General features: G+C 34.7%; 2 protein-coding genes across 13 annotated transcripts in view; one reads left to right on the forward strand and one right to left on the reverse strand.

Annotated features, from left to right (window-relative positions):
- LOC124304341 (myocyte-specific enhancer factor 2) overlaps window positions 1-6,987 on the forward strand; it is a 54,859-nt gene extending 47,872 nt beyond the window's left edge. For all 10 annotated transcript variants that reach the window (XM_046762393.1, XM_046762394.1, XM_046762402.1 and 7 more), the window contains one exon: window positions 419-6,987. In XM_046762393.1, coding sequence (XP_046618349.1) covers window positions 419-896 — 478 coding nt within the window. In that variant the 3' untranslated portion in view covers window positions 897-6,987. The remainder of the gene's footprint in view (window positions 1-418) is intronic.
- Window positions 6,988-14,262: 7,275 nt separating this feature from the next.
- LOC124304339 (lamin Dm0-like) lies at window positions 14,263-23,538 on the reverse strand. Of its 3 annotated transcripts, XM_046762391.1 has the most exons (9): window positions 22,876-23,537; window positions 19,634-19,946; window positions 19,246-19,550; window positions 18,677-18,871; window positions 18,366-18,594; window positions 17,912-18,133; window positions 17,702-17,806; window positions 16,881-16,941; window positions 14,263-15,738 (listed from the first exon to the last, which is right to left on the reverse strand). In XM_046762391.1, exons 1-8 carry the CDS (start codon window positions 23,280-23,282, stop codon window positions 16,918-16,920), a joined length of 1,800 nt encoding a protein of 599 aa, XP_046618347.1. In that variant the 5' UTR covers window positions 23,283-23,537; the 3' UTR covers window positions 14,263-15,738; window positions 16,881-16,917. The 3 variants fall into 3 exon arrangements, with proteins under 3 accessions (XP_046618347.1, XP_046618345.1, XP_046618346.1); XM_046762389.1 differs by lacking the exon at window positions 16,881-16,941 and having other exon boundaries at window positions 22,876-23,538; XM_046762390.1 differs by lacking the exon at window positions 16,881-16,941 and having other exon boundaries at window positions 19,246-19,538; window positions 22,876-23,536.
- Between the last annotated feature and the right edge of the window lie 1,291 nt (window positions 23,539-24,829).

Raw genomic sequence — 24,829 nt, forward strand, 5'->3', positions numbered from 1 at the left:
GATACCGATTGCAAAAGTTTCCATAATTTCTGTACAATCATCGTAAACGGGAATCGTATGTAAAAAAAAAACAAGAAAAAAAAATATTTCCAGCGCACAGCACAAGCCTTTCCCAAGTTGTACGAAAAAATTGAATCTTTGTATGAAAAATTAAAAAAAAATCCCCCGAAAAGACGAAAATATATAAAAGTGAAAGTTCTCAACAATCCCAACGATGCACCAATCGTCCATTCATACGTTGAAAAAGGTCCGGCCAATCATCCCTTCTATATCCTGAATAAGCTAGTCGCACTAACAGACATTGGTATAATAAAGAAAAATTAAGAAATTAAAACAAAAAAAAAAAGTTTGTGACAACAAGTAACGCATATACTGACGCACGCACGTACGTGCGTCCCTCTTTTCTTGTCGGTTGCAGTGGTCTTCCGCATTTGGCGGTATCTAGCAGTACACCGCCACCATCGACGTCGCCTCTACCGGTAAAAATAAAGAGTGAGCCAATAAGTCCTCCTCGGGACCCTCACGGTGGTGGAGGTCCGGGCGGTGGTAACCCGGGGTCGATCCACCACTCGAGTCTCGGCGTTGGTCCGTCGTCGAGCGGCGGGGGTGGAGGAGGTGGAGGCGGGGGGCCGCATCACGGACCCCACGGGGGCGTGCCACAGACATTGAACTTAGTTTCGAGCAGACCTAACAGTAACCCGCCTCCATCTCATTCTGGCAGTATAACACCGACGAATTTACCATCGCCTGGCGCTGCTGGCGGTGTCGGTGATATAAGGTCGAGTCATCCTGGCGGTGGGGGTGGAGGTGGTGCTGGCAGTGGCGGAAATAGTTCCGACTATGAAAATGGACCGCTAATGAAACGGCCAAGGATCACCGAGGGATGGGCCACTTAGTACTACACCCCGTAGCAGCAGCAGCAGCAGCAGCAGCAGCAGCAGAATCATCATCACCATCACCATCATCATCATCATCATCATCACGATCATTACTATCAACATCAACATCAACATCAACAGCAGCAGCTGCAGCAGCAGCAGCCGCTGCGTCAGCATCGTAATCGGCTTATTTCTCACAAATCTCTATCGTCCTACGACGGTACGTTGTAGTTAGCACGCGCGATTCACCTTTTCTTTATCTTTCTTTTTTTCCTTCTGCTGTTATCTCTAAAGAACGTGTCACATGTATGTGTAATACATGCGTATTATACGCAAATGCGGACAGGTGCGGAATTCCGTTTTTATGAATGAATACACACACACACACACACGCATGTTAGATTGCTAAAAGAGAAAGATGACAAAGATGATATAGAAGAAGAATGAAAGAAAATTTTTTTTTCTATAGTAACACGGTATATACACAGAAAAATACAAGACGTGTATAGATCGCGCGCCCGCGAGATCCGAGTGAAAATCGCACGGATTTTTTTATGGTGACGTAAAGGTAAATTAAAGAGATTTAACCTTTTCTCTTGTCTCTTCTTTCTTTCTCGACCTCCTTAATTTGTTTTGTCTGACGATGATAATGAGGAAATGTTTCAGGGAAGAAAGAAGGTGGTAGGAGGGAAGATAATTCGCATAAGAACAAATGAAGGGGATTAAAAACAAAGATAATAAAAAATAAAAAACAATGATTATCTAATGAAATTGTGGTGCCATAATGTTGAAATATGTACGATGGATATATATTATATTTTCATGTATATAATAAGAGGTGTTGTTTGTATATATGTTACATTTATTACCGATGGTGTTGTTACATAAATTTCGCCGTTCTGCCGTATATTATAGTAGTAATATCGCGACGACGATGACGATGACGACGACGACGACGACGACGACAACGACGACGACGACTATGACAATAGTTACGGTGGCGTACCTATATATTTATATACATTTAATTATGTATAACTTTCAACCATAACGTTGTGCTATCACACTCTGTACACGGGATATCTATAGATACATACCTACATGCATACAGATATATGCACAGAGAGATACAAACGAGAAAATATCACGGCTCACACACACAAAAACGTATCCTGGAAAATGACGTTGTTTTTTCTTCTCTTATTACCTGTATCGTAATGGTCGAATATCGTATTGTGTAGGTAGGTTTATGAATGAAATTTGAATCGAAAGTTTTAATAATAATAACAACAAATATAATTACCAAGAGTTGATTAGTAGACCAATTATCAAAGCTTGCAATACGTTGTTCAATGTATACATATATAGTATATCCGCACAAACTTTTGTATGTTCTTTTTTCTCTCTATTTTCTCTTTCGATAAAATTGGTTGCGGGGACAGAACCAGTCAGATATCCAATGTACACCGGATATAAGATATACATACATATGTGTACTACTTATATTGTATAAATATCTCACACATATTTTTGTAATTGTTAATTCCGTTGATTGGTGTTGATTCAGATGAATACACGGCGCTGCTAATGTAAACAGTAAGAGAAAAATTTATAAAAACAGAACCAAAATCGCAATTAAAATCCTTTTAAATCGCCGTTTACAATTAATGTGTTTCCGATCATCTATCGTCTTACACATTTACCTGTATTCTGTTTTTATATTCCGGAAAGGAATTTCAAATTCTCGGTTGAACTCGTTGTTTAAAAGGAAAAAGGGAAAATAATGAAAAAAGAAACGACGAAGAATAAATAATTTCATCTGTCTTATAGGACGTTAGAATTTTATTTTTAAAAAATTCGATCACGTATGCTACCATCATCACTATTGATATTACTATTACTGCTAGACTGGCATACAGAGATTTGAAATACAAGGAATAACGGATAGAGAAGGAAACGTGTGAGAAATGATATTTTGGCAGTCAGATGGAAAGAAAGTTTTGAACAATGTCGATATGAATGAGCTTCTACGGTTAAGATGAAATTTTAAATAATTTTTATATGGATTTCGCGGAAAACAAATAAAAAGTGCAATACGTGTGCCATGCGTTACCTTTTATTATTATTAGTATTATTATTATTGTTCTTTATCTCTTTTCTCACGAAAGCCTGCGTCTGTCCAGTTTTCATATCAAATAATAAGTATAGTAATAATTATTAAGTTATTGACAGTTTTCAAAAACTACGATTCGCATCACACACTCGATACCTTGTTTGACATTGGTATATAAGTATGATTATCGTTCGAAATTATTACACACGCAAATGCGCGTTACACAATTAACAATTGATTCAACAAAATCGAAATCAACCAGAGTTTAGATTATCAGATAAGTACACGTGCGTATATGTATGTATATATATGTATATATGCATATGTTTTTGTGATTATCATTATCAATGTGAACTGTTGAAGGGTTTAAAGAAAGAGAAAAGAGGGATATAGAGAGAAAGGCAGAGTGTGAGCGAGAGAGAGAGAGAGAGAGAGAGAGAGAGATAATTGATTGAATTAGCAATTTGAAGAAAAAAGATTAAAATAAATGTATGTATGTGTATATATATATATATATATATATATATATATATATATATATAATACAGATACAATATATTAGAGTTATACATTTTCCACGAGTATTTTGCACATTTTATATATATACATATATAAACAAAAAGTATAAACGGATGAAAAGAATATAAAAAAAGAAAAAACAAAAAAAAAATGTTTAAAAGTAAATATAAGTGAAAAACAAGTCATTTACTAAGATGAAAAATTTGTTTTTCTTCTCATCAGACCACTGCTTAGGCAGTTGTAATTTCTAATGTCTGTAAAACTACAAACAGAAAGGAAACACTTTTGTAGAAGCACGTTTCGCAAGATTGCGCCTCGACGTTGAACGTTCAAGGGGCTCAGTTCACTTTTGAATAGCAATTGATTTACGATTGTTTATCTCGTTTTTCAATTATTCAATGTTGAATTTTTGATCACATTTTAAGGGTGCCCTCAGATAATTCGATGGTTTAAATGGAGAAGTGTCAAGCTTGATTCAATCTTCTGATGAAAAAAGAAATAGAAAATACCTTTACAGCATACATTGTCACATTTGTGAAGAAAAATTAAATACCCCGTGAAATCGTTCATTTCTACCATTTATCCACGCATGTCCCATTACGGCAGCAGCTTGACCAAAGATATAAATTATTTGTTCCCCTCAAGCGTTGGCATAATCTTGCGAGATTGTTTTCTGAAATCTTAATTACGTTTACACCTATATATCTATCATTATTATTACTATTATTATTGCTACTGTTACGAAAAAAAGAGAAGAATATACATTTATTTGTACATACGTGTAACACACACGAATATATATAAATGTATATTTTTTTTTTTTTTTGTCGAGTTAGAGAGAGAGAAAAAAATTTGAGGTAATTATGCGGAGTACACAGGTATTTGAATAATAGTGCCTGACACCTTTTGTGGCCCTCCCGACTCCTGTCGTACGTTTACGTAATAGAGATATATAATACTATATTGTATCGTGTATGGAAAAAAAAAAAAAAAAAAAAAAACAAAAATACAGAGAAGATATGAAGAAGAAGAAATAACGACTAATTATCACGTACCAAGTAATTGATGAAAAATTGGAGAGAAAAAAAAAAAAACAAAAAAACGTTGGTCCTATTACCTATGTGTGATGAAAAATTATAGATGAAACAAAATTAAATAAACCAAAAACAAGATGGAAATTTACTAAATTAAATTAAATTAACCACGTTATACATACATTATTATTATTATTATTATTATATATATATAATTAGATATATATATATATCTAATTATAATGACAGAATTAAAGAATTACAGATCGTAAAATATATAAGTATATTGTCATATATATATATATATATAGTTAGATAGATAATTACGGTATACCATATCGTGTATGTGAATAAAATACGGTGAGGTTTGTTTACGAGAATACGTTAAGTATTTTGTACCGTAATGAAGCGATTTTGGTGTGTGGAAAAAGAAAAAAAAAAAAAGAACAAGAGTGTGAAAAATTGAGTGAAAGGTAACGAGGTGTGTGAAAGAAAAGAGGGTTTAAATAGTCATCGAGTTGTCGTGTACAAAATGAAAATTTTATTGCAAATTTTTGTAAGACGATCACAAAGTGCAATCTCAAACCAACGTTACTTATCTTTTCTTCTCTTTTTTTTTTTCTCTCATGTGGTGAAAGAAAAAGAGAAAAAAGAACGTAATACATGAAATTTAAGGGGGGGCGGGGAAAAAAAAACAAAGAAGGAAAACAAGTATAAAAGAAATCGTTATTTTTCATAAAACAAAAATTGAATGAAATTTATAAGCTAATTATTAGTAATAATAACAATAATAATAGCAACAACAACAACAACAATAATAATAATAGTAACAGTAAGTCTATACATTATCTAAGATATAATCAACGCCTCCGTCTAGTTTCTAAAAAAAAATTTTCTATCTTCACAAAAGTTTCCTATGTAGAATACACCGACAGTCGACACGTATGTGTAATATTATATGCGTAGAATGAAATTTCGTCGTCTAGTCCGTACACAATACATCGTTTCGGACAAATTTTGGAACTTGGGATTGTTTTTTTCAACCCTATTTTTTTATTATTTTTTTTTTTTTACTAATATTCTGGTGGCAAAGTTTAAAATATCATTTGTAAATAATTCTAGTTCGCGCAGTTCTGAAGTCAAACCAGAGTTTAAACATCTATAATTTAAAAAGTTCGTCGCGCGAAACAAAGATGCAACGTTCGCGTTAGTTTGACAAATCTTTTCCCAATGGTGAAAAATTGAACCACTAATGATACGATATTAAATACAGAGTTTTGTAATTATCGCAGTTTTATTTCATTATATATGTTTCTTCTTATTTTCACTATTTCTTTATCTCTTCCCAGCCGCAAAACCATGCCAAATGCCAAAGTCGAAAAACGTTTCATTCTCTTTGTTCGCATTACCGCTATTCTTGCACTATTCTTTACCATTTCTCAGCGATTGAAATTGTGGAAGATGATATCAACGGTCGTTTTTTCACTCCATCAATACGTCTTTATCTATTGTAAAAGTAAACTTGCGCAAATTTTTTCATATCCAACACCTTGAAATTTACTTATATTCATGGTAGTGTACACAAAGCAAAAAGAAAACCAAGTATAACTGCAATCACGATACACAACGTTCACTTATGCAAGCATGAATATAATTATATTTGACGCAAACTTTTTCTGCGTATATAATAACGTGTAAAATAATTTAAGCTATAAGCTCAGTTTAGGTAACTTATGCCTTTCAAACAAATACATTCACACGATCTATACTTCTACAGTACGGTTATTGCCACTTTGACGGAAACGAAGATGTTACAAAATTTTACAATAAAAAGATACATTTTGAACGAAAATTGTTGCCACACGCATGCAAACTTATTGCTGTGCTTTTTCGTTCACATTTTAATTAATATTTCCGGATTCGTTGATAGAACAGTCATTTTTTCCATCTGTTTCACTTTCCCCGAAAATTCACCCTTTTTCGAACCTTCGGAATAAACAATTTGAAACTATCGAAAAAGTATGTAAAAATATCCAGGAAAAAGGAAAAACGAAAGAAATTGAAATATTCCATTTGATATTTGTAATTATTCTCATTTAGTCGCTAAAACAAAACGCCTTTACTCTTTCTCTTCGGTGAAATATTCAGATTCAAGAGAAGAAAAGAAAAGAAATGATAGGTACAATACGCATAACAATTAACGAACGAAGAGACCAACCTTATACATATTCAACAATTGTATATATTCTTTATAAGTAAAAAGCAAAATAATATACAATATATGAATAAACAAATGCAACAATATCTTCGTATACAGCGCTGCATGAACCTGGTCTAAATATCGGCGTCAATATTATATAACAGTTGTGATAATACTAGTGAATGTTATACCTATAAAAACAGTTTTAAAAAAACTCAGAAAAAAGAAAAATATATATATATATATATATAAAAAAAAAAAAAAAAAATGATACAAACGTGTGATTTTCATCGATCGTCACCGATGTCATTTGTTCTCGGGTTTACAAATTTATTCATCGTAATATACATAAGTTATAATGATGATGATGATGATGATGATGATGATGATGATGATAATAATAATAATAATAATAATAACAACAACAACAACAATAATAATAATAATGCCGATAATGATGATGAACAATTGAATAAAGACGAAAATTAAAAATTAGCAACGCGCGGCACAAGTTTAATATTTTTCTTACGCATACGAATAACGGGAAAGGTGTGGAAGGAAAGAAAAAAAAAAAAAGATCGTGTAGCAAAATTAAATGAAAACAGAAACGCGAAAAATTAATGATGCAGCAATTATGCGCTAAATGAACGAAATAAAGGGAAAGAAAGAAAAGGGGTAAAATAATATTTAGAAAAAAAAAAATAAAAATAAAAAGAAAAACAAAACAAAAAAAAAACAAAAAACAACAACGGCGTGGTCAATTAGTCGGGAATTTATCTCAACATTCACAATCACATATGTAATACTGCGAAGGGGTAATTTATGTACAGAAACGAAACTAAACGAAACGATAGGTATTGTATCAGTAGGTTGGCTGGGTTAGGTGCACGTACGTAATTGCAGAGCGTAACATACCCGAAACATATCTGTACATACATAACGTAGGTATATATGCTAAGGTGTAGTGAAATAACTCGTTTTACATTTATTATACACGATTAGACAGTTACGTTGATAAATAAATATATCATATACACGGATTCCTATATATATATATATATATATATAGATAGACAGATAGATAGACAGATAGATTATAATACATGTAAAACTGTAACCGGCGCGTTTTATTTCATTAATTGATATTGCGAAAATCGACATCACAATGACAGTATGTCATGTTACATAGCTGTGTGTACATAAATAAAAAAACGCGACAGATGTATACGTATTTATATACATACGGAAAGTTTGCGGACGATGATGAAAAAAAGATTTTCTAATATTCCTCACGGTCAATGTTCATTGGCGATATACTATTATTATTACTATTATTGTTGTTGATGATGATGTTATTATTGTCACTACTATGTTGTACAATATATATATATATATGTGTATATATATATATATATATATATATACACATGTATATATATATATATATATATATATATACATATAAAAATTTGAGATAGAAGCATAAATGATGCGATGCTTATTATATATAATGAATACGTTGAAAAAATATACTATAGTTACATGTTAAATTAGTGTATAATTGCGCGGTAAGAAAGGAGAAACAAAAATATTACTACTATTAATTATTGTAATTATAATAAAAACAATAACGCAAGAAAAAAAAACAAAAAAGAAAAAGAAAAAAAAACAACAACAACTCATATAGTGCCATCGTAATGAATTAATGTCTAATGAATTTACGTTTTTAAGTGATACACACAGTTTTTGTTCGTTTGTAGTTTCTTTCGCGCTTTCTTTTTTTTTTTTTTTTTGTTTCGCACCCCGTTAGATTATATATGTATATGTATAATAAATATCCACTGTGCAGAAAACGACGTAACGATGATAATGATAATGATTATTATCAGGAGATCGGAAGGTGATAAAAAAGCGAAACAAGCGTCCGTCGCTCGAGATGAAGACTCAATTTCTAGATTTCTTTTTTTCTTCATTAGTCATTTATTAATTCTTTCAACTATTATTATCATTGTTGTCATAAATAATAATTATAATAATAATATATTGTTCGTCGCGGACAGAAAAGACGCATGTCAGACGTCGTCGTCGCATTATTAATTATATAACTGCAGATCCCAGCTAATAATTGTTTGTTGTAATAGCGTATTATATTATACTAAATGCATTAAATTTTCTATAACAATAACTACGGGACATCTTCACCGCGTGACGCGTATAATGCATGTAATACCGTATCTAATTATTCTCAGCCGTTGTATCGTGAAGAACAATGTTCGTTGTTTTCTATCAGATTTATATTAAAAAAATAATGAACGAGATGATGATAAAAGATTAAAGTATCCCCATTAACTAATGCATTGATTACTAGTATAGTATAATACGTACCTACATACCATATGTACATGTATGTATACAAGAATCACGTGTCATTTAATTAATTCATAGTGGACGAATCTTTTGGTTGATTGATTGATTGATTGGTTAAATGAATGTTATATGTAGTTGGTTGACTGATTGATCGGTGAATTAATTATTATTCAGATATAATACTACGTCGGTAATATTATTGTTATTATTATTTGAATTTAATGAAACAAACGCATATATATATGCATATATATATGTACCATATATATATATATGTATATGTATATAAATATTTGTAGTATAAGTGTAACGTAACTGTAAGATCGCAACTCTTTATTTGTACGTATCTCATTTTGGTGCTCGATTATACCCAATTACTATTATTATCATTATTATTATTATTATTATTATTATTATTATTATTATTATTATTACTGATCAACACGATTTAACAAATATACATTACACATAAATACATTTATATATGCACACGTAATAGATAGAGAGGTACATATATGTATATTGTTGCCAATTTGCGTAATCAGTCCAGCGAATTAATCATTTTACTGCCATGTATTATGCATATGCATACGGAGTGAGTTGCGAAGAATAAAAAAAAAAAAAAGGATTCGATTTATAAGAAATTATAACTAATAATGCCTGTACGTATGGTATACTATTGTTTCGGCAAACGATGTAATAATATGCATACGCAGGTATGTGTATATATGTGTGTGTGTATTAATGCATGACTAGCAAATACGATCCGTTTCTTATATATATATGATATATATATATATGGTACATAATATACGTGTATGTACATGTGTATAAAACATCACACACTGACACACACACACTCGACGACACGTCTACAATTATTATAAATTTTACTAATGTAAAACACGCGTACGCATTATCATCATCTATATTATACTTCGATGTATCAGCATAATGATATATAATTATTATGATGTTGCCCATATAGAATACATTTTACTTGGTTTTTATATAACGCAGTATTTTATTTCTCGGTCATTCTTTCATTTCTCTTGTTACCAACTAATATAAATACGTAATACGTACATATGCACAAGTATATGTGTATATCTAAATACAGTTCGAGTACGCAACATCATTGAACATCTCATCGATATGCAAATTTAATGGAAAAAAAGAAGAGAAAACAAAATTATTTTTATTTTTGCACAGCCAATTATTCAGTGTAAAAGAAGAAATACACACGTGATAGATTACTTATTATACATATATATGTATATATATACATATGTATGTAATAAGCATATCACACAATACTAGATTAAATGTAATTAGCAATTTTGTGATAATACAAATGCATACGTAAGGATTCCAGCTATGATCATAACGCTTTTAATATCATTCGATATTAATGGAAAAATGCGGGGTGTGTTCGTTCAAACCTTGCAAATTTTCGGCAATTACGTCGATACGCAGGAAGATAGTAATAATTATACCGTCATTACAGTGTGATACCGCGCTTATTTTCAACGTCATTTGTACCCTTTCACCGTCCGCGAATATTTACCTCTGCAATGAAAAGTCATAATATCGAGAGTAATTTGATGCAAGACATCGGACAAACCTAAACTTTTATCATAGAATTTTAACCGTCTGAAGAAACATCGCGATTCAACTTTCGGTGGTGAAAAATTAAACGGAACTCGTTTCAACGGTATTAATTTGCGTTATTACCCGCAGAACGTTTTGCCACGATTTTATGTGAAATTTTTCTCGATAAAACTCGTTGTTCTGAGTCGATTGGTAAGTGAACGCGTGTTTTCAGTTGGTGAAAATCAAACGTCGATAACGATCATACGTATAAGCCACGTACATCGAAAGTCCACGACGATTGGATGCAAATGAAAATTCGAACGGCTTACCTCGACTAATAGCCCGAGGTTAAAAATAGTTGTGTTATCCTACGTATATTAACAATAATTTTTTATGCAAAAAACACATGGAGAATTTTTTTGGAAGAATCAGATTATCTCGTCCATCTACGCTCAGACAGACGGAATGTTATATATAAAACACATCAAAGAAAATGAGAGAGAATTTCTTGGTAATAAAAACTCGTCAAACAATGAAACTTTGTTTCTTCTTTGTCTCTCTTTCTCTCTCTTTATCTCTATATCTGTCGAAAACGGTCAGAAATTTCTCATTTTTGGAATATTTTTTTTATTACCAAGATATATTTTCACCGGTATATATTCAAAGGTTCTTTATAACATATATATATATGTATACCTATGTGTATAGGTATGTTTTATGGTACATAAATACATGCGGTCGAATTAAAGAAAACGTAACGATTGAGAAAAATAACTGCACCCCTCGGTATTCTTCAGTGAAACGAATTTACATCGCATACATGATACAACCTCGTGTATACGCGTCTGTGTTTAATATATTTGTTGTGCCGTTGTTGATGTTGTTGTTATTGTTGTTAACAAAGTTACGCAATATATTATACATATTACGTGGTTTAGTAAGAATTACGGTGGTAATATAATCTGCATTCCAGGATAAATGAAGCAGCGAAGAAAAGTTAGAAATATGAGATTAAACAATTATGACATCATTTATTTTATACGATATTGCGACAGCTCGGCTTAATTCCGTAGCGTAATAATACACGATGTAATTCGTATAGCCTATCCTGCACATTATTGTAGTCGATATGCGTACAATTGATATAACGATACAATAATACTAATATACCTATCAAATTGATAATCGAAGTAATATTTGAGGTTTGATGAAAGTGGGGTGGGTGGGATTTGATATACAACGTATAACGTAACGTGACAAAATATGAAACTGAAAAGTATAATGATGTTGGATTGGTGCGGTAGAGTAATTTAATCAACGGTAGATAATTGTTATTACATACTTAACCAGTGATTGTACAGGGAGGAGAGTATATCGTTTAATTAGCGAGGTGACCATAGAATTTTAAAGACTATAAAGAAATAATTCTTGTTATAATACATAATAAATCATATATAAATACCCCGACGCGTACAATTGTGTTATTATATATAATATATACAATTGCGAGCGTTTGCGCGTATATACACACGTTGTGTAATATGGGTATGTCCAAAAAAAATAGCCAACCTTCGGTGTAATGTATGTACCTGCATCGATAAACTGATATATTATACCTGTATAATTTTCATTGTGATGTCCACTAACATAATTAATGTTTATAGACGTATAAAATAAATTGCTCGCAGTTGTTATACTAGATGAATAAATAATACTTATACACGTACGTATTATACATTTACGTAAAAAATCGTGATCATCTTTGCGAAATATTTTCACGTTAAATTATATTCACATAATACAATTATTCTAATTATATATCGATATGAGAAAACAAAAAAAAAAAAAAAAAATACGTACGAAGATTGTTATGCAAGAATTTGGAAAGAAAATAACGAACCGAAATGAAAAAAAAAAAAAAAAAAAAAAATTCGGGATTTATATTTTATACGTCTAAGAAATCATCTGTCCTCTGTAGAAATGCCTTAATATCACGTGCCTCGAATTAATGTGTAATCTGTTCACCGCTTACTACTACTACTACAACTACAACTACTACTGCTACTACACTTACTACTACTGCCACTACTACTACTACTACTACTACTACTACTTATTAGAGTATGTATGTATAAAAGAATACGTGTAATATCAATATTATCCAGTTATTCTTTGTACTACCTCTTGTAAATACAGTCAGAATATTTCACTGTCATTATGTCTCGTTGTTTGCCTGCGCGTGTATGTGCGTGCGTGTGAATTAATATGTCTCTTATCGAAGTTGGTGTGTATGAATATACGTAATATATGTCAAACTCGAAGCAGTATAACGATGTTGACATGTTACAGGCACCCTTGCTTAAAATGTTGGATGAAAGAATCGGGTCCTATCGAAATGTTATACGGGATTTGTGTCCGGTCTCTATAATATTTAGACCAGACCTGATTCATCCATCCGACATTTTGAACAGAGATTGTTTGTGTAAATTATTGTGTTACTCACCTAAGTGTTTTGCAGATAAAAGCAACAGATTTTTTCTGTCTCCTTTATTCTTCTTTCAAATGTCTGCGAAATTTCTATGTTCATGCACCAACTCTTCTTCCATTATCGTAACCACTCTTACAACCAGCTTGGCAAAAATTCCTTTAGTTAAATTATTTTTTTAACAAAGCTTCTCCCCACTGATATGTTGTTAAAAATTTGTCTCAAGCAGTCGGTTATTTTTTAAGTACATGTTGAGGAACAGGGTTAATTCGTTAATAAATTATAATTAAAAAAAATCGTCATATAATCCCTCCAAGTTTGTTGAAATTTTATTGTGCATATGATTTTCACAGTATAGAATATACGTCAAGAAGTATTGCAGATGACGCTCGCGTAACGTCATTAAAAAATAAACCGAAGAAAAGGAATAAAAATTTAAAGATAATCGCCGTACCTCTAAACGTTAGAAACAACTTACGGGCACAGATATTAAGTGTCACGATACACTGTAGAGTGTGGGATTATCATACGTGAAAAACAGGAGGCGGGGACGTATAACTTTTCATTTTTTCTCAGTACAGAAATGAGCTAACATTCGAATCAAGGTAACTTACAAAAACGAGAATTGAACATTGAACACAAATGTAAAAGTGTTTATATACGTATATTTTTAGTATAATATGAATACAATTCTTAAAAATTTTTTTTTTTTCATCAATCATAGTTTCTTAACATTATATATTATTAAACTAATAATTTTTGCTTTACATTATCATTACAGTTATTATTATTATTATTATTATTAAAAATAAAAATTACGAAAATATTTGTACGGTTAATGGATTAGTTGTTTTTTAATTTTTTTTATTTATTCTTTGAAATCTAATAAACTTGCAAAGTGGTTATACAAAGAAAACTCCTAATCTCGCTACAAATCTTAAAAGGAAGCTATGGTTATATATATACATATATATGTATACATTGTATACTATATATATATTTATATAGTTTTATCGGAAACTAAATAAATGCATTAAACGTATATGTAATTCATATTTACTTAATTTTTTTTCTTTCTTCATTACTGCTACTCTCATCGTTATCTCCATGTTTATTGTGCCTCGTGTATCTACCACAATAATGTGCTGCGTGTGCGTGGTGTAGGTGTTCATATTTTGGATAGACTGTACTGCTTCTAGTACGCAACTTCTACAACTAGAGTCATTATTTTATATGGAGGGCAATGGTGGTTGGAAGGCTAAGCCAGAAGAATTAATCAACAATAAACCAACAATACTCATATAATAGTTTTACAAACTTGCTACATCATAGTACGTTCTATTAAGGAGACAATGGACATCAGCAGAGATTCGTACGTTGGTACAACTATTATTTTCAGTTTTCATTATTTGTATTAATTAAGAGATATATTCATTTTTAATAACTATACGTTCTTCTCTTTCTTTACTGTAAAACCGTGCTGCGTTTAGTGTTTTTTTTTCTTTTGAATTTCCGAAAGTGCAATTTTTCATTCTCTGTGGCACTTGGATAAGTGGCGTAGTTCGGAGATTGAAAAATTGCTGGAGTTTTTTGTTTTAACTGATAGTGATAATTAGTGCTCCATGACGTAACTGGAAATTGAGTCGATGGTTTAAAAAGATATCTTTAAAACAAATGACGGGGAGATTAAAAAAAAAAAAAAATCAAAACTAATTACTAGACTAACCGTGGTACACAGCGCGGGGAAAAATAAGGATAACACCAACCACACAACCAATACAGAACAATTGATTAGTTGTTTTTGTTTGTTAATTAATTGATCAAGCTTTTGAACACAACGATGATTGGTAAAATACCAGATGACGATTTCAGGACTTCATTAATAATTGTGGTGCAGTTATGCGGTGAAAAGAAAATAAAAGGAAGAAATTATATGATAGCGAAGAAAACAGATTTTGTTTTACAGCCTATATGAATAAGATAATCTGTTACAAATTACCTATTTGATTTTTTACTGTTTTGATCAATCAATCATCTCGTACCGACACCTTAAACTATTATTCTAAGGTTTTGTATTTATGAGATACAATATAATAGGTATAAATTAACTGTTCTCGCTGCCAGCGAAAACCGGTGTTCTCACGAAATTAAATGTTTCTTTTTCCCCGTTATATTTCGGGATATCATGAATCTACAAAAATTATAACAATCGTGAGCGTTATTATTGTTATTACTTAATCGAACATTTTTCGCGATTTACATTCATAATGGAAATAGCGAGGATCACTGGCAACGAGCATTGTTGATAAAATATTTTTGTTTTTTAAGGCGGTAAGGTTCAGGGCGCCGCGCCACTTTCATTTCAGCAAATTCCGTCCTAGCTGGTACGGTAAGTCGCGGCTAATTAAACTTATAGTAAAGAGATATTAAAAAAGCCCTGCGGTAATTTTTTTTTTCTTGTTTTATTTTCGTCGGTTTTTTTATACCAATAACACGTCCCCCTTTTTTTCTCACATTATGCGGCAGCGTTCTTCACCCTGAGGGTCACCCTGTAACAGAAAAATAATAGATTCATTCCTATTAGTTATTGGATCAAAATTATTGAAAATAAAAAAAATCAATGTGTATTAACGCGCGTTGACACGTATTCAAACCCGCAAAATTATACCACAGCCCCGCATGCCCTGACAACCGTATTTTTATAACCATAAGTACAGCTGTGCATGATTGATGCACAGGAACAGTTATCCCGTTCATGGTGATTGAAATAACGTACATGTTGTTAGTTACAACTATGCACTAGCGATTTTCAAAAATGGTGGGTGAAAAAAAAATTAAAAATAAGAAATTCGAAGACGACGTAGACTGCTGCTTCCACTGATATTGTTGGTACTGTCACAACAGCTACGTAAGTGTTCCTTCTTCTTCTATTTTCTGTCTAATCTAAAGACAATGTGGTTAAAGCGAAGATGCTGTGTGAGAAAGTTTTCACGCTGAAATATTTGAGTACGAAATGAATCAACGTCTTCCAATGTTTATCTTCTAAAATCATTCAAAATTTTACAATTTATAACCAAGAATGAAATCTTGTAATTTGCCTGAGTACGTATGAATTATTAGTAACTGTCTTATAATACCTAAATGGCTGTTTGTGGGTATAAATACGATTGACAAGATTGTTTATTACATGTGAAAATGCAGTAGTTCAAACTTGCATGTCGCCAAGAAAAATATTGAGAAAAAAATGTATCTGGTCAAGTCTAATTACGCTTTTTCTGAAAAACATCGAAAGAAGTCTATCCCGTGTTATGTTTCGGTGAAAATGAACGTCATATATTAAAGTGCAAAAATAAGATCACAATAATACTATAATATGCGTATGCGCAATGAAATAGAAATAAAGCTTGACAGATTGAAAAAGACATTTATGTAATGATAAGGTTTAGTAAAGCGTGAGAGAGCGGCGTAAGTATGACGGCAGTGCCAAGAAATGGACCAACAAAAAAATAGCTACTGATAATGAATAATTAAGCAAACTTTAAAATTAATATTATTTGCAAATTATTACAATAATAATAATGTGTGGTAATGGATTATTATTATTATTCATTATTGTTGATATTATTATTATTATTATTGCAGACAAATGACTGAACAGCTGAACATCTGAGAGTTTAGAATAACAACTTACATAGGCCGCCTGCCTGAGCTGTGCGCCCTCACGATCATTAATACGGGTAGAGATATCTTCTCTATGGAACAAGAATTGAACATTGATAAGACATCACCCCTCCTCATTGGATGGTATCATAGGGGTGTTTCATTTTATCAATAATTGAAAATATTTCGAATAAAATTTGGTCAGTTCGTTAATAATTACTAGTTTTACGTATAAGATAAGTGTGTAAATGTGTGTATGTCATACGTGTGGTTTATGTATGAGTTATAATTAAGTAAAAATTAAGTTTGCAAAAAGTTTCAAAGTGGTGAGAAAAAAAACTTTCCTCATACGTCCAGGGTAATGCCATATCATTGGGTAACCAATCCATGATTATCCAGTTTCCGCGAAACTTACGAGACTCCGTGAATGAATCCAGTTATTAATATAGTGGCTTCCGTCAAAATTTAACTGTTATAATGTTAAGGCGAGAAGATTTTTAATCATTCACGTACGATGTACATGTCTCTTTTCAAAGTTAAGTTAATCAACATACTGTAACACAACACAACATAACAATAATTGCCAGAATTATCCCGTGTGTGCGTGATTCACAAATTTCTCCTCCTCTTTCTCTTTTATTCGCGGATAAAATTGATAAATTGCGTAGCCACATTGTCTTTGAGGGTAAAAAAATTAATAAAAATAAAGTGTAAAAATATACATTATAGAAAAAAAGAGAGGTAAATAAATAAACAAATGAATAAATAAATAGCTAAGGAATAATAAGGAAACTTCAGAGACACCACACTCTGTGCACGTATAACATGTTCAAAATCATCAAAATGTAATACCTGTTGGTGGTGAAGATCCTCTGAGTTTCGAAACCCAATATTTTCCCTGTGTCGCGACAAGGTACTGGACAGCTGTTGCCGCTTCCGTTCGGACGTTGCCAATTCCTAGAAATGTAATAAAGCAATATGATAATTGAATAGGGAAAATTATACATAATTTGATTGATTTTTTACTTTATCATCATTCATCTGTTGTTGCTCATAACTCACCTCTCCTTCGCTGTTCAGTAAGGTTGTAGTCATGTTATCTGCCGTAAACCACTTTTGTCCCTTCATAACAAGGTTGGTCGGAGGTTCGTGAGATGCTCCGATATCTGCTGACCAAACAGTCACAGTCGCTCCTGCATCGACCTTTGCGCTACGATGGAATTTGAAATTCGTCTCTAGTGCTCCAGCTTTGCGGATCAACTGCCACCCACTCAAAACTATCTCCTACGAAATATATGGTGAGAAAATGTCATCAATTACTCATTCTTGCATGGTCTTTCAGAACTTTTTCTTGTACGGAATACACACGGTATTGCACATTACTGTTAGATAACAATCTTTTAAGTGAAATTTCAAATTGTGAAGCAAGTGTAAATAATGCAGTACGAAATTTCCTGAAATTTCAGTGTACAACCAGTACACATATATTGACATTCGTGCTTCTAAATTTAATCACCTTGTTGCCCTTGTTGGTAAGTTTGATATAACGTCCCTGTGGATCAGCTTCAGTAATCTCGATATCGCCTCTGGCAGTTCCAGATACGCTATAGTCACTACTGCTGCGCTCTTCGCTCTCCTCCAACAAAGTACGCTTTCTTTTACCACCTCTAAGTGGAGTGTTGCGCGATGGGGTTCCTCTTCCGCTGGATAACGAAGCGGGCGATTGCATCGGTGTAATGTTCAACCTGGAAAAAAATATACAGGTAATTGCGGTTTTGAATTGGTTTTCATTCGTTAAAATACTTTTTCCAATTTTTTTCGTATTACCTTGCCTCTTCTGATTCTAGCAGTTTTCGGTAGGCGGCTATCTCCAGGTCTAGCGCCACCTTTATGTCCATCAGATCTTGATACTCCTGCAGCTGCTGTGCCATCTCGTCACGCATTCTTGCCAGCTCAGCCTCCAGACTGGCCAAACCTTCAGCATGCCGAGCACGCTCATTTTCGCGCAAGTTCTCGAGATCTCTGTCATAATATGAAAGAAATTATCATGTTTCAAGGTATATTTACCATTTTTCATTGCGCTAGTGAAATATGCTTCGTTTGAAGTTTGATGATTCAATAGGTTTTTTTTATTTTACAAAGAGTCTGAAACTTTGGAGTGTAATAAAATACGGTGAATTGTTTTATACGAGATCTATCCATTTTCTCAATTATAAAATTGAATGAATGACTACAGGACTTACCGATCCTTTACAAAATTCTAAAACAATGGTTGAGAGCGAAAAATGAACGCAAGGTGAGAGAAATTTTCACTGTCGTCTTTTGTACGAAGCTTTATGAGCAAAGACCTTGAAACGTGCTAAATTGCGTTTACGACCTGAGAGCCGTTATTTTACCTGATGCGAGAATTGAGCGCGTTGTTTGTGGCCTCGAGCTCGTTAATGCGTTGATTTAGTCCGTCGATACGGGACCTGGTCTGACGAAGCTCCTCTACAGCAAGGCTCGCCGCACCGCTGTTTCGTTGGGCGTGGGATGTCAGGTTCTTAATCTTGTTCTCATAGAGCAATTCGATCTCCTCCCGATTGGCGCGCATCTGAGATTCATACTGTTCGCGCAATTCTTGCAACGATTGTTGCAGCTTAGCCTCGTACTGCTCGGCCAGGCGCCCGTCAATCTCGGAAATCTCGACCTGCAATGAAGACTGAACGAATTAGCGTGAACAAGTGCAACGGTGTTTTTTTTTTTTGCAAGCAGGTGCAGCAAAATCGCGGCAACGAAACCAACCTGACGTCGCGTTCGTGTCTCGGTCAATTCCTGCTGGTAGACTTGATCTTTGAAACTTATGTCCTCCTTCAAGCTCTGTATGTTGTTCTCCAGGTCGATTCGCTGAAGGGTCTCTTCCTCGAGGTGCTTTCGCGCGTCATCGAGCAGCGCCTGGAGGCGTTCAACCTCCTTCTCGAGTTCCCGTTCTCGTTCCGCGAGCTTTTTTCGCTCAGCTGCAGACTGGTTAAACTTTGTTTGCAAATCCCCGCAACGCGATTCGTAGATCATCAAGTTGTTCTCGACTATTTGTAGATCCTTGGTTTTCTTTTCGAGTCTGAAAGAAAAAGAGGGACAAAAATTAATGATTATAATTATGGTCGTCCCTTTTTCGCGGGTCGATTATATTTATGAAAATCGCGGAAGGGGAACAACGTAGTAAAGTAGATCGTAAACGCGACAACGCTACCGAAAGTTTCTCGGGTATTCGTGTATTTATACGAACAGTAATAAATAATCGAAGGGAGAGAAAAGAGAGGGTGATTTGCTATTTCGAACGATTGACCCAGTTTAAGGAACACTTTTTATCGACCGTTTCCCGGTAGACGTCGACATATATTCGTATATCGGCGTCATCATTCTCCTTCTCCTGCTTCTAGCCAGGCCAAGGTTACAGAATTCAGGTAACGCTTCACTCTTTCACGACGAACTGAAATTACATGCACTGTATTTTTTTTAAAGTCTTTTTTCCCTGGAGCACTCGTAAACGGAGATGTAAATTAAAAAAAAAAAAAACAGGAATTCCATATTAATTGAGGATATAGCATAACGGCCATTAACGTTAAAATAAGCCGCACACAATCGCAGTGTTAATCGTTTGGATTGTAATGACTTACCTCAGCTATATCTTTTCTCATCGCTGATAAGATATACAATGAAAGTTCATGCCAACTTTAATTTCAATAAAGTTATTAACGGAGCATTGAAGAGTATGTTACTCAATACTTAGCGTTGTGGGAAGTGTATTACAGCACACGCATTCACGTAACGTAACGTACGTAATGTCAAGTGCCTCACTCCGCTGAGACGAGGTCAAGAAACGCGGGGAAAAGCCATGATGAAGTTAGTAACGTTATCGTAACGACCCTATAAGGAGGTAAACCCTAATAAAACGAAATATACTCATATTTTGAAACCTTCGTTCCTTCAAAGTCATTGTAAAATATGAAAATAGTGATTTTTTCCCAATGTTTCTTTACGATAACGTTACTAACTTCAATCTCGTGGAATAAAGAAGACTCCTCAATGGACCGATAGTGTAAAATACCTGCATATATCGATAAAAAATAGATTGAAATTTTTAACGCGTTCGAGTATGTTTTGAATAGCCATTCCAGAGTGAAACGTAATTTTAAACAAAGATCTTTTCCAGAAAAAATTAAGAATCGTGCAAAGACCGTGAAGTTAGTTCCTCGTCTCTTCTTTTCTTTATTCGTCGTCGTCTTTTCACTTTTATTCGTGTTTATTGTTTTTGCATGTACTCCAACACAGAAGCTCACAAACTGCAAAGTCGATATCAGTACATAATATTTACTAGTGTAGAGAATTGAAGAAATATTGACAGGTGCTGCAACAGCGTGGCTTGTAACCAGACCCAGGCATACGGTGAGCGTATCGCGTCGAAAGCGTAGACCTACATATATATACAACTAGGTGGAGGACACGTATATAAGATATACGTAGAAGATGAAACGAAAATTGAATAAAGTTTAGTACAACAGAAAAAAAAAGTCGCTGCTGTTTGCGTAACAATGTTGTACACATAAAACTGTAAATGTACAAGAGAGGGGAGAAAAAGATATCATCAAGCTTATTGCACATAACCGCCTACGATTTATTTATTAGGTATACAGAAAAAAAGTTTGGTATAAACAAGAATGCAATCATCGTTATTAATATTCAAGGTTTTTTTTTCTCTATTCGTATAGGTATGCGTGCATGGTTCTCACCAACATCGTCATAATCATCATAGCGTGTGTTGATTTTTCTAACGTATTTATGCTCGCTATATCCAAGTTTAAAATATACCAAGTCCCAGGAAGGGCACGCCGCGTGTGTGTATGGATACTTTTCCATGTGACGAGCGGGGCCTCCCGGGGTCTCGCGCGTCCTTAGCCGTGCTGCTATGACGATGAGCCAACGTGGGCAGTGATGTCACCGCGGAAAGCCGCCTACGGCTTTACGGTTTATGCGGTACCTCGCTCGCATTCCGACAGGATACACACATGCCGATGTTCCGATACGAGCGTAAGGTCGGACAGATTCCCCGCGATTCTACTCAATGCCCAACAAACTCGGATTCGGTCATCACGGCTCGAAATAGTCGATCGCGCATGCCGCGAATTCGCGGACATTGGTTGTGCCATCTCTTTCCTTCCGTCTTTTCTGTCCTAGGTTCTATTTCGCCTTGAAAGTCATTGAGAAGGCACGAACATGCCTCTTAGAATTATGACATAGAGCCATATTAGTATTAAAAGTTCTTGAAAATACATAGACGCGTGCACGTAACATAGGCGCGCGTCTCCTACCGGAGAACCGGGTGAGAGCGAATGTTTTTGAATCAGAGATTACAAAGATGACATCAACGTCGCGTTCATTTGAGGGTGTGACGCAACTACACGCCGCAGTGACGTCACCGGTTATTTTCATTTTTCGTTTCACGGAGATGGATCGATAAAATTCCAGGTAAATATTGGGACGCGCCCTGCGTGTTTGGCCAGCGTAATCGTCGAAATATTGGACACCGCGTTAAATGTATGTACATACATACATCACACATTTCACCGGAGCGCATGCGCTTCTCTCACCAGAATTTTAAGGATTTTATTTATTTGAGTGTAGTTTTCTTCGACAGCCTCCGAAGACGAATTATTGACTATCTCGTAACTCGTAATCGGGAGAAAACATTTAACGCTTCATAAAGTGTGAGCAAACAACGATAAAAATGCGGATCTTCGTTTATTATCAATGGCCGACTCGATACCGGCATGCGATCGGCGTAACGCGTAACCTGAATATTTTTGGTCCCTTTTTTTCTTTTAGAGTGTACAGGGAAACACTACTGGCTACGCTACTGCGCGTGACGCACGGACGTAGTAATATTTATCCGTGAGCGAGCGGCCGGTGGGTAGAGCGAAACGAATATTTGCATGCACCTGTAAAATCGATGAGCTGTAAAAAAAAAAAACCGTAAGTTCAAGCCGTACTTATTTTTCAATTCCTCGTTATCGTCCCAGAGACGCTTCGTGTCGATCTCAAGTTTTGCCCTTTCCCTCGACGTGTCGTCCAGCAGTTTCCTAGCGTCGGAGAGTTCGTGTTCGTACATGGATTTGATGTTGGTCACCTCCCGCGTCACCGTCTCCTGACTAGTTTGCACCTCTCGCGTGAGCCGCGAGTTTTCGGCCTCCAGGTGACGGACCTTTTCTATGTAACATGCTAGACGGTCGTTCAAATTTTGCAGATCCTGCTTCTCCTGGAGACGCGAGTAACGCGTCGGGCTCAGCGGGCTTCCCGGGCGGCGGCCAACGGGCGTCGATGTACTCGGCGTCGGCGACTGGACCGAGCTGACGCTCGACGATGTTACAACGGTTTTCTTGCTGGCTTTCGTCGACATTTTTTGATAAGGATCGACCACTTCTTAGCACACCGATTTATCTCTTCTCACTACCTGCTATCTTTTTACTTGATTTTTCACCCGTATGTTTTTAACACCCACTGAATGTTACAAACGTTCGATCCTACTCACTCTTTTACTCACTATCGAATCATTCAACTCGGCGGTGCTTACGCCGCGTCCGTTGTCCTGACACGTACTTAACAGATATATACGCGACGACTGAATCCCAACCCTACTCGTTACACTCCGTAACCTTCGTCCAGCCCCCGGCTTACGTCCCATTGGATGATCGCTCGACGCGACGCGCGACGCCAACCGCTTCGGGTCACGTGACACGTGACTTCACAATCCATTTCCGGCCATTAGATACGGTTGCGCGTCTGCTTTCGGAAGCCTTGCTTAAAATCCTGTCCTTGAGTTCGTTTTTTTTTTTTTTTATTAATTTTGAATGCAACAGGATCTGTAAGGAATAATTGGTCTTTTCACAAAATTATCTGTCATAATATCCGTGGATGTATATTCATTTATGATATTGCTGCTGCTCCTGCCGCTCAACCATAGGACATGGATCACGCGAGGGGTTCCGATTACTTGGAAAGTTGAAAGGTATGAGAACGCAGTAAGTGGCCACCAGATCGGCGCTAGTTACCAGCGAGATGCTCGTGGGCACAATGTAAGAATAGGTGAGAAAGTAGCTTGTGCTTATTCTTTGTGTTTTCCACGGTCTTACATACGTTTTGGCCATGGTTTTGGCTATATTACACACCGCGATTTTGCGGTAGTACTTCTAAAGTAATCCGCCAGGCAACGCTGCGACAGAGGCACTCGAAATGCGGCATATTTAAATGTCCATAACAATCAGGCACACTGAAGATATCATAAAATACTGTAAGAAAACGTTGACTGAAGTATGTATCGCCATTTCGCATGCGGAATTTTGAAAGTCGAATTTTCTTGTTATCTAGATTTCATTCGTTTAAACAAACAAAGAAACCTGATGACTTGTAATTCCTTAGGTCAGTTGGACGGTACATATTCCGGAGTAGAATATCTAATTGATGAACAATAAACGTTTTTCTCGACAAATATGGGTTTGATTGTAAATATTCATGAGCGCAAATTTGTGTACCTTTTTACGATCTACGAAAAAGATCTGTGAGTGAATTTGGATGCCTCGAACCTCTGTCGAGATATTTCCAAAAGTCTAAAAATTAATCGTTCATCTCATCTATTTATTGTATAAAGCTCCACTTCAAACAAAAAAAAAGAAACATAATGTTATCTTATGTGGCAAATAAACTATCGATTGAAACAAAAATCGGCTACTAATGAGATAATTGGTCGGTCAAGTCACAAAAATGGGGAATAATATACTTATTGGTAGTGTAATGATCGTAATGTCGAGTATTCGTATCGTCATGTAAGGATTCGCGAGGTGCAGGTTTTCTACAAGTCTAGGATTCGCATTTTCGAGACTCCTTTAAAGTTTATTAATCATATGTGAAATGCCCTAGCATTGATGTGTCCAGTCTAACGATAAGCAG

This window comes from Neodiprion virginianus, chromosome 5 (genome assembly GCF_021901495.1).
Source record: "Neodiprion virginianus isolate iyNeoVirg1 chromosome 5, iyNeoVirg1.1, whole genome shotgun sequence".
NCBI classification, from domain to species: domain Eukaryota; kingdom Metazoa; phylum Arthropoda; class Insecta; order Hymenoptera; family Diprionidae; genus Neodiprion; species Neodiprion virginianus.